Source organism: Coregonus clupeaformis, chromosome 6 (genome assembly GCF_020615455.1).
Source record: "Coregonus clupeaformis isolate EN_2021a chromosome 6, ASM2061545v1, whole genome shotgun sequence".
NCBI lineage: Eukaryota > Metazoa > Chordata > Actinopteri > Salmoniformes > Salmonidae > Coregonus > Coregonus clupeaformis.
Genome location: NC_059197.1, coordinates 33,533,120 through 33,543,119, shown reverse-complemented (window position 1 = coordinate 33,543,119; position 10,000 = coordinate 33,533,120). Strand labels below are relative to the sequence as shown.

General features: G+C 45.2%; 1 protein-coding gene across 5 annotated transcripts in view; it reads left to right on the top strand.

The window, feature by feature from the left end:
* Positions 1-10,000, top strand: part of LOC121567589 (signaling mucin HKR1) — a 63,130-nt gene that overhangs the window by 17,813 nt on the left and 35,317 nt on the right. For all 5 annotated transcript variants that reach the window (XR_006001126.2, XM_041877759.2, XM_041877758.2 and 2 more), the window contains exons 8-9: positions 8,707-8,880; positions 8,983-9,259. Coding sequence is in view for 4 of the 5 variants with exons in the window: in XM_041877759.2 (XP_041733693.1) it covers positions 8,707-8,880; positions 8,983-9,259 (451 nt within the window). In the remaining variant the exon portion in view is untranslated. The remainder of the gene's footprint in view (positions 1-8,706; positions 8,881-8,982; positions 9,260-10,000) is intronic.

Genomic DNA, 10,000 nt, shown 5'->3' with positions numbered 1-10,000 from the left:
ATATAGTTTTGTAAGTGATACGGAAAAAAGTGATTTAGGCCACTACAGTAAATCACTACTTAGAGTAATCAACATTGAATGTGTCTGGATATATGCCAACCTGTACATACTGGAATCTTTGCTCTTTGACTCTGTCTGAGTTGCGATCAAAGGGCACTCTGTATAGCTGTTTCATGCGCAGTCTGTTGCGCTTGAGGACACGATCAACAGTAGAGAGGCTGACACTGTTGATACCCTCAAAATGTAAATGGTCCTCAATGATCTTCTGCTGAATTTCGCTCAGTTTAATGGCATTTTTCTTACGGACCATATCAACAATTAGGGTCTCTTGGTGTGGGGAGAACATACCTGTCCTCCCACCCCCATGTGGCAGTCTTTCAATTCTACAAAAAGAGAACATGGAGTTACAAAAATATACATGGAATACTAGGCCTACAAACAGTTAGACCAACCCTCCATTACAATACTACAGTACATTGGTACAGTGATGTACTGAAACATATATTCACTTACAGTATACTGTGGTACAGTATATAGTATGTCATACAGTAATTGCTGTCAACATTTACATACTGTACTATAATGTCAAAAAAGGTAATTACCTGTTCTCTTCTCTAAATCTTCGGATTATGGTGGACACAGTGAATCTACTGATGTTTGGTTGTACCCTTTGTCCAGCCTCCCTCATGCTCATACCATGGACAAGAACATGGTCAATCACAGTAGCTCTGATTTCATCAGATATTACTGTTCTTTGTCTTCACTGACCACCTCGACCACCTCGACCTCCTCTCACACAAACTCTTCCTCTCAGATTTCTATCCATTGTAGGGCCTCACAAACCAGTGCTCTCTGAACTGGCTTACTGTATATGTTCCCTCACATCATTAGCCACAAGTGTGATCAATTTTGAGTTGTTGTGTTCAAGTGGTGATACCTGTGCTCTAATTGTGTTTGACTTTTGTCACATGTGCTCACCATTATGCAGCACGGGTGCATCACAATGAAAATGTGTTGGCAAGTTGTGTCTAAACAGGTGAAAGTGCTTATGGTTTTGCCAAAAGAGTGATTGATTCAATCAGTGGGTTCAGGCAACTGAGCATTTGGTTCAGACAATAGGGTTTAGTGTTTTAGCAATTGAGAAAAACTGTAACAAACACAGGTTTTTCTGCCATTTTAATCCTTTCGGCATGGACAACCGCTTTCAGTGTAAACTTAAAGGACTAAAAGCAGATATAAAGGATGTAGAAGTGATAAACGACCTATGTATTGTTAAGGCTTTTCTATTGGTTCTCTCTGCATTGTTGGGAAGGACCTGTTGTTTACCAAGTATGTGACAAATAAAAATAGATTTGAGTTTTATATCATCTTTGAGAACTAACAATCACCAAAATAAAAGCTAGACAATGAATTTAGCAGTATAGATTTTGTTATTATGTTTGAGCAAAAGGACACAGCATTAGCCATGGCAAAATATGTAGGATTACAGGAAATATGCTTTATAACTGCAACATTTTCTCTCAGCTGCATGGCAAAATGTGTAGAATTGCAGGAAATTTGCTTTAAAACTACAAAAATGTACCTCACAAATGTCTCTACACCACCAAGATGGGGGCCTTTAAAATGTTCTCTAAAATCAAGCCACGCCGACCGTGCTCCTGCAATGACCCCTGCCACGCCGATCACCCAAGGCCTTTTTTGATCCATAGAAACCCCTGAAAAATGAACCGCGCTTGATCACATGGCCTCACACTGATTACACACACCTGCACCGGGATGCACGGGGAGGGAAAACAGTACATACACACATGCAAACATGCACACACTCTGTCTCTGTCTCTGTCTCTGTGGTGTCTCTGTCTCTGTCTCTGTGGTGTCTCTGTCTCTGTGGTGTCTCTGTCTCTGTGGTGTCTTTGTCTCTGTCTCTGTGGTGTCTTTGTCTCTGTGGTGTCTCTGTCTTTTTCTCTGACTCTGTCTCTGACTCTGTCTCTGACTCTGTCTCTGTCTCTGTGGTGTCTCTGTCTCTGTGGTGTCTCTGTCTCTCACTCTGTCTCTGTCTCTGTCTCTGACTCTTTCTTTCTCTCTTTCTCTGACTCTGACTCTGTCTCTGTCTGTGGTGTCTCTGTCTCTGTGGTGTCTCTGTCTCTGTGGTGTCTCTGACTCTGTCTCTGTGGTGTCTCTGTCTCTGTGGTATCTCTGTCTCTGTGATGTCTCTGTCTGTGGTGTCTCTGTCTCTGTGGTGTCTCTGTCTCTGTGGTGTCTCTGACTCTGTCTCTGTCTCTGTCTCTGTGGTGTCTCTGTCTCTAACTCTGTCTCTGTGGTGTCTCTGTCTCTAACTCTGTCTCTGTCTCTGTGGTGTCTCTGTCTTTGTGGTGTCTTTGTCTCTGTCTCTGTGGTGTCTCTGTCTATGTGGTGTCTTTGTCTCTGTCTCTGTGGTGTCTCTGTCTTTTTCTCTGACTCTAACTCTGTCTCTGTCTCTGTGGTGTCTCTGTCTCTCTCTCTCTCTGTCTCTGTGGTGTCTCTGTCTCTGTGGTGTCTCTGTCTCTCTCGCTGTCTCTGTGGTGTCTCTGTCTCTGTGGTGTCTGTCTCTGTGGTGTCTCTTTCTCTGTCTCTGTCTCTGTGGTGTCGCTGGCTCTGTGGTGTCTCTGTCTCTGTGGTGTCTCTGTCTATGTGGTGTCTCTGTCTCTGTGGTGTCTCTGTCTCTGACTCTGTCTCTCTCTCTGACTCTGACTCTGTCTCTGTCTGTGGTGTCTCTGTCTCCGTGTTGTCTCTGTCTCTGTGATGTCTCTGTCTGTGGTGTCTCTGTCTATGTGGTGTCTCTGTCTCTGTGGTGTCTCTGTCTCTGTCTCTGTGGTGTCTCTGTCTCTGTGGTGTCTCTGACTCTGTCTCTGTCTCTGTGGTGTCTCTGTCTCTGTGGTGTCTCTGACTCTGTCTCTGTGGTGTCTCTGTCTCTGTGGTATCTCTGTCTCTGTGATGTCTCTGTCTGTGGTGTCTCTGTCTATGTGGTGTCTCTGTCTCTGTGGTGTCTCTGACTCTGTCTCTGTGGTATCTCTGTCTCTGTGGTGTCTCTGTCTCTCTCTGTGGTGTCTCTGTTTCTGTGGTGTCTCTGTCTCTGTGGTGTCTCTGACTCTGTCTCTCTCTCTCTCTCTCTCTCTCTCTCTCTCTCTCTCTCTCTCTCTCTCTCTCTCTCTCTTTCTCTCTGTCTCTGGGTGTCTCTGTCTTTGTGGTGTCTCTGTGGTGTCTCTGTCTCTGTGGTGTCTCGGTCTCTGTGGTGTCTCTGTCTCTATCTCTGTGCTGTCTATGTCTCTAACTCTGTCTCTGTCTCTGTGGTGTCTCTGTCTCTGTCTCTAACTCTGTCTCTGTCTCTGTAGTGTCTTTGTCTCTGTCTCTGTGGTGTCTCTGTCTTTTTCTCTGACTTTGTCTCTGACTCTGTCTCTGTCTCTGTCTCTGACTCTGTCTCTGTCTCGGTTTCTCTCTTTCTCTCTGTCTCTTTCTCTGTGGTGTCTCTGTCTCTGTCTCTCTCACTGTCTCTGTCTCTGTGGTGTCTCTGTCTCTCTGGTGTCTCTGTCTCTGTGGTGTCTCTGTCTCTGTGGTGTCTCTGTCTCTGTCTCTCTCTATCTCTCTGTCTCTGTGGTGTCTCTTCTCTGTGGTGTCTCTGTCTCTGTCTCTCTCTATCTCTCTATCTCTGTCTCTGTGGTGTCTCTGTCTCTGTGGTGTCTCTGTCTCTGTGGTGTCTCTGTCTCTGTGGTGTCTCCGTCTATGTGGTGTCTCTGTGGTGTCTCTGACTCTGTCTCTGTGGTGTCTCTGTCTCTGTCTCTGTGGTATCTCTGTCTCTGTGGTGTCTCTGTCTCTGTAGTGTCTCTGTCTCTGTCTCTGTGGTGTCTCTGTCTTTTTCTCTGACTCTGTCTCTGACTCTCTGTCTCTGACTCTGTCTCTGTCTCTGTCTCTGACTCTGTCTCTGTCTCGGTTTCTCTCTTTCTCTCTGTCTCTTTCTCTGTGGTGTCTCTGTCTCTCTCTCTGTCTCTGTCTCTGTGGTGTCTCTGTCTCTGTGGTGTCTCTGTCTCTGTCTCTCTCTATCTCTCTGTCTCTGTGGTGTCTCTTCTCTGTGGTGTCTCTGTTTCTGCGGTGTCTGTATCTGTCTCTGTGGTGTCTCTGTCTCTGTGGTGTCTCTGTCTCTGTGGTGTCTCTGTCTATGTGGTGTATCTGTCTCTGTGGTGTCTCTGTCTATGTGGTGTCTCTGTCTCTGTGGTGTCTCTGTCTCTGTCTCTGTCAGTATTGCTGACCAACAATTCACTTCCACTGTTTGATATCTCTGTCACACACTTCCAAAGAGTCAGAATAACTAACAGACTGGCTATGCCCAGAAGCCATTGTGTTTGGCACACACACACACACACACACACACACACACACACACACACACACACACACACACACACACACACACACACACACACACACACACACACACACACACACACACACAGTCAAGGGGAGGCTGTGTGTTTGGCAGGACAGATCTAGGATTATACACATGGCCATTGACACGGACGTCTCCACACTCAGAATCCTGTTTGATTTGCCTTCAAAAAAGAGAGAGAGTGAAAAAATACAAGAGGGAGAAAAACATACAATTAATTTCATCAGCACTCAGCATGCAGTGTTCCTTCTCTCTTTTCAGTCCGTCCACCTGTCAGTGTCTGTGTGTGTGTGATTGTGTGCTTGCATACATGAATCATCCACACACAGTTTTATAGTATACAGGTAAAAGTCAGTAAATTAGAATATTTTGAAAAACTTGATTTATTTCAGTAATTGCATTCAAAAGGTGTAACTTGTACATTATATTTATTCATTGCACACAGACTGATGCATTCAAATGTTTATTTCATTTAATTTTGATGATTTGAAGTGGCAACAAATGAAAATCCAAAATTCCGTGTGTCACAAAATTAGAATATTGTGTAAGGGTTACATTTTGAAGACACCTGGTGCCACAAACTAATCAGCTGATTAACTCAAAACACCTGCAAAGGGCTTTAAATGGTCTCTCAGTCCAGTTCTGAAGCCTACACAAACATGGGGAAGACTTCAGATTTGACAGCTGTCCAAAAGGCGACCATCGACACATTGCACAAGGAGGGAAAGACACAAAAGGTTATTGCAGAAGAGGCTGGCTGTTCTCAGAGCTCTGTGTCCAAACACATTAATAGAGAGGCAAAGGGAAGGAAAAACTGTGGTCAGAAAAAGTGTACAAGCGATAGGGATCACCGCGCCCTAGTCAAGATTGTGAAAAAAAACCCATTCAAAAATGTGGGGGAGATTCACAAGGAGTGGACAGCTGCTGGAGTCAGGGCTTCAAGATCCACCACCAAGAGACACTTGAAAGACATGGGTTTCAACTGCCGCATACCTCGTGTCAAGCCACTGTTGACCAAGAAACAGCGCAAAAGCGTCTCACCTGGGCTAAGGAAAAAAGAGCTGGACTGCTGCTGAGTGGTCTAAAGTCATGTTTTCTGACGAAAGCAAATTTTGCATTTCCTTTGGAAATCGAGGTCCCAGAGTCTGGAGGAAGACAGGAGAGGCACAGGATCCACGTTGCCTGAAGTCTAGTGTAAAGTTTCCACCATCAGTGATGGTTTGGGGTGCCATGTCATCTGCTGGTGTCGGTCCACTCTGTTTCCTGAGATCCAGGGTCAACGCAGCCGTCTACCAGCAAGTTTTAGAGCACTTCATGCTTCCTGCTGCTGACCTGCTCTATGGAGATGGAGATTTCAGGTTCCAACAGGACTTGGCGCCTGCACACAGCGCAAAATCTACCCGTGCCTGGTTTACGGACCATGGTATTTCTGTTCTAAATTGGCCAGCCAACTCCCTGACCTTAGCCCCATAGAAAATCTGTGGGGTATTGTGAAAAGGAAGATGCAGAATGCCAGACCCAACAACGCAGAAGAGTTGAAGGCCACTATCAGAGCAACCTGGGCTCTCATAACACCTGAGCAGTGCCAGAAACTCATCGACTCCATGCCACGCCGCATTAATGCAGTAATTGAGGCAAAAGGAGCTCCAACCAAGTATTGAGTATTGTACATGCTCATATTTTTCATTTTCATACTTTTCAGTTGGCCAACATTTCTAAAAAATCCCTTTTTTGTATTAGCCTTAAGTAATATTCTAATTTTGTGACACACGGAATTTTGGATTTTCATTTGTTGCCACTTCAAATCATCAAAATTAAATGAAATAAACATTTGAATGCATCAGTCTGTGTGCAATGAATAAATATAATGTACAAGTTACACCTTTTGAATGCAATTACTGAAATAAATCAAGTTTTTCAAAATATTCTAATTTACTGACTTTTACCTGTATGTGTGTTGTTCCCAGTGATGTGTCGGGCCAAGCTTGTCTGTCTCTCACCCTGGTTGTTTGGGGTCAGTCCTGTTCCAAAGCCTGGTTGTTTGGGGTCAGTCCTGTTCCAAAGCCTGGTTGTTTGGGGTCAGTCCTGTTCCAAAGCCTGGTTGTTTGGGGTCAGTCCTGTTCCAAAGCCTGGTTGTTTGGGGTCAGTCCTGTTCCAAAGCCCTCCACTCTGAAACAGGGTCACTCATATTCAGATGGTCTCCAGCCATGTTTCAGAAAAGTAACACAAACCAAACAATAAGCATGTGTATAGAAAATACAGCTTTTAAACTAGATCAACTCTGCAGTACTTCTAGACTGTAGACATTGGGTCATTTAGCTATAACCAAAGGATCACCTTCTCATATATAAACGATATACTTCCCTTAAGATGTGTTCTTAGAGGTGTTCTTTTGACAAGGGATGTAAACTGCCATTTTTTTATAGTTTAAACGATAAGAAAAAAGTATTTAAATGATGGGAATTCACTATTCAGATACAGTATGATCCTGCGTATGACCCAATGACGTATATAAACCATTGGTATGACCAGTAGGGGGCAATGCAGTCCTGGCTACATACCAGACAGCTCTCGCCTTACTGCTGTCCCCCAGCCACTCAGCAACGATGGTAGTTAATGCTGTTTTTGGTTCTCTGCTGTGTCCCTCTCCTCCATGTTCTCAGTTGTCACTACATGGGACTTAACGTCCCACTGTTCACCAGTAGGATGGCTGTTGCTGTGATGAATGACAACGTGTTCATAGACGTCCAACAGTTTGATGTTTAACGCCACATACAGTATAATGCTAGAGAGCCCTTTGTCCTTGCAGAGCAATCGTTGTACAATTTCTCCATCCAGACCGTCACGGTTTTTCGACATGGCATGTTGTAGTCTGGTTCTAGAAATGCCATCAGGGCATTGAAGCTGACATCCTCTACCATTGACAATGGCTGCATATCAACTGCAATCATTTCTGCTGCCAGCAACGGGTTGGGTCTCACGGTGACTCCCTTTCAGATGGTTAAGCATTGCACCTGTACTGCCGCCACAGGGGGTTGGTGGTATCTTTATAAGGGAGGATGCACTCGTGATAATGACTGGAGCGGAATAAATGGAACGGTATCAAATACAGCAAGCACATGGTTTCCATGGTTTCCATGTGTTTGATGCCATTCCATTGGCTCCGTTCCAGCCATTATTATGAGCCGTCCTCCCCTCAGCAGCCTCCACTGACTGCCACTGGAGCTCAATTGCACCTTGCAATGTTTGCTTTTATTTAACCACCTTCTCATTCCAACTTCTCAAAATATTGCAGTACATGACTTCGCTGCTGTCCTGTCTCTTTGCCGTTTTCACAACCGTTAACGACGATGACGTGCTGATCGCTTTATATCCATGGAAAATCATTTAAAATATGCATATATCCTACTAATGTTACAGCATTGTTACGTAAGTTATGTACATTTACATTTTTCCCTTTATGATGATGATCGGGACTTGTTAGTGGTCGTTTTGTGATAACTACACTGTGAGTTTAATTTTGTACGGGATTTTAGGGGATTATTTCTAAACGTTAACGATCCCAATGTCATTTAAACGTTCACACCCCTACTTTTTACATTTGGAGGATATTTGGATGAAATATATTCCCTTTTCTCCTGCTTTCATTTCTCTCTCCTATTATCTTGCTTTAATATGTCTCTCTCTCTCTCTCTCTCTCTCTCTCTCTCTCTCTCTCTCTCTCTCTCTCGCCTCTCTCTCTCTCTCTCTCTCTCTCTCTCTCTCTCTCTCTCTCTCTCTCTCTCTCTCTCTCTCTCTCTCTCTCTCTCTCTCTCTCTCTCTCTCTCTCTCTCTCTCTCTCTCTCTCTCTCTCTCTCTCTCTCTCTCTCTCTCTCGCTCTCCCTCCCAGTGAGGCGGATGCCTCAAGGACACAGCAGCGTTGATAGGGATAGGTTAACCTGTGTGGTCACACTGGTGATGGATAGAATAATGGCCTCAGCCCCTGGCGCAGAGAGAATCAATCAGACCCTATTTTTAAGGCATATTCATAGAGGACGTTCATATTTGATGTGTGGATTTTAATTGAAATAATGTAATTTGATGGTGGAAGTGATTTCCTGTTTCAGGGGTCAGGAGGAGAATTTGTGAATGAGCCCACGTGCTTCATGGGTAATTAAATACATGCTGACTTGGGCAGCGTAGACATAGTGTGAGTAGAACTGGTAGCCCTGAGCCATCTTCTCAGAGCCGTGCTGTAGCAACAGGAGTAGTTGTAAAGATGTGTATGTGTGTCACTCTCCTCACAGACAGAGATCCAGACCTCGGTGACCTCGCTGGATGTAGTGAGCCACTTCCAGAGACAGGTCCAGCCCAAGCCTGATTCCCAGACGGCTGGGAGTGGAGGAGGGGCGAGGGGGCCGGAGAGAAGGACCCAGGCCGCTCCCGCTGTTAAACATACCCACAATGCACAGGGAAGCCAGGTGAGAGGTCATCGGTAGATAATGTCACTGGCCAGGTTATTAGAAATGCTTCCTTACCTTCCTCCTTTCTTAAAGTGATCATTGTGTTTCTCAATGTCACAGGTTTTAGTTGTGAATCCCTCGATGGAGGAGGAAGAGGAGGTTGATGAACTGGAGGAGGAAGAGGAGAAGGAGATGCTGGGAGGAGACTACGATGAGGAGGAGTCAGCTCGCTCCTTTCAGGAGGCACTCAGGCAGTGGAGAGGAGAGAGAAGAGAGGGAGGAGAGAGAAGAGAGGGAGGAGAGAGAAGAGAGGGAGGAGAGAGAAGAGAGGGAGGAGCGAGAGCACAGAGGGGAGAGAGAGGAGATGCAATCTGGAGACCCTGCCAAGCCCGGTCAGGTATAACACACACACACACACACACACACACACACACCATGCAATGACTAATTGTGTATGGTCCTCCTCTTCCTCTTCCTCCTCCTCCCCCTCCTCCTCCTCTCCTGTGTTGTGTCTAACAGCAGTGCAGTAGTGAAGTTTGGGGTTGTTATGAGGAAGAGGAAACACTGTAGAGGTACTGGTGCATACTGTATGGTTCCCCGTCGTGGGTTAGAAAGCACCATACAGAAGGAGGTTAGAGTTTGGGGGAGGCATTAGGGGTGAAGTTAAATCTGGAATCCTTAAAGGTCAAACTACCAGGTCTGTTTGTAATATTACAACAACAAAGAAGTTACTGCAAACAACAACACTGTTTTTCCCTGACATCACTGCACGCGCGATAGAACAGCAGCATATGAACTGCAATTTACCTTGATGCGTGACACTCCCCCACTCCCCTAAAACAGTTCTAACGGTGGTGGAACAGACAGTGGCACTACTGAGGATTCCATCTTTAAGGGGTGGATAATGGTGATTAAAGACTAGGACTGGAGCTAATGTTCAGGACAGGGGGAGGATTAGAATTGAAGGATGAAGACTAATGTTCTTTCCATTTTGCACTGGACTAAGTACCGCCCCTCCCTCCCTTCCCATTTCCTCTGATCTCTTCAGGTCCTATAGAAAGTGCTTACCACTGCAGAAGTGGCTAAAGCCATAGCTGTTGCATATTGAGATAATTAGAGCAGGAGATAATGATAGCAG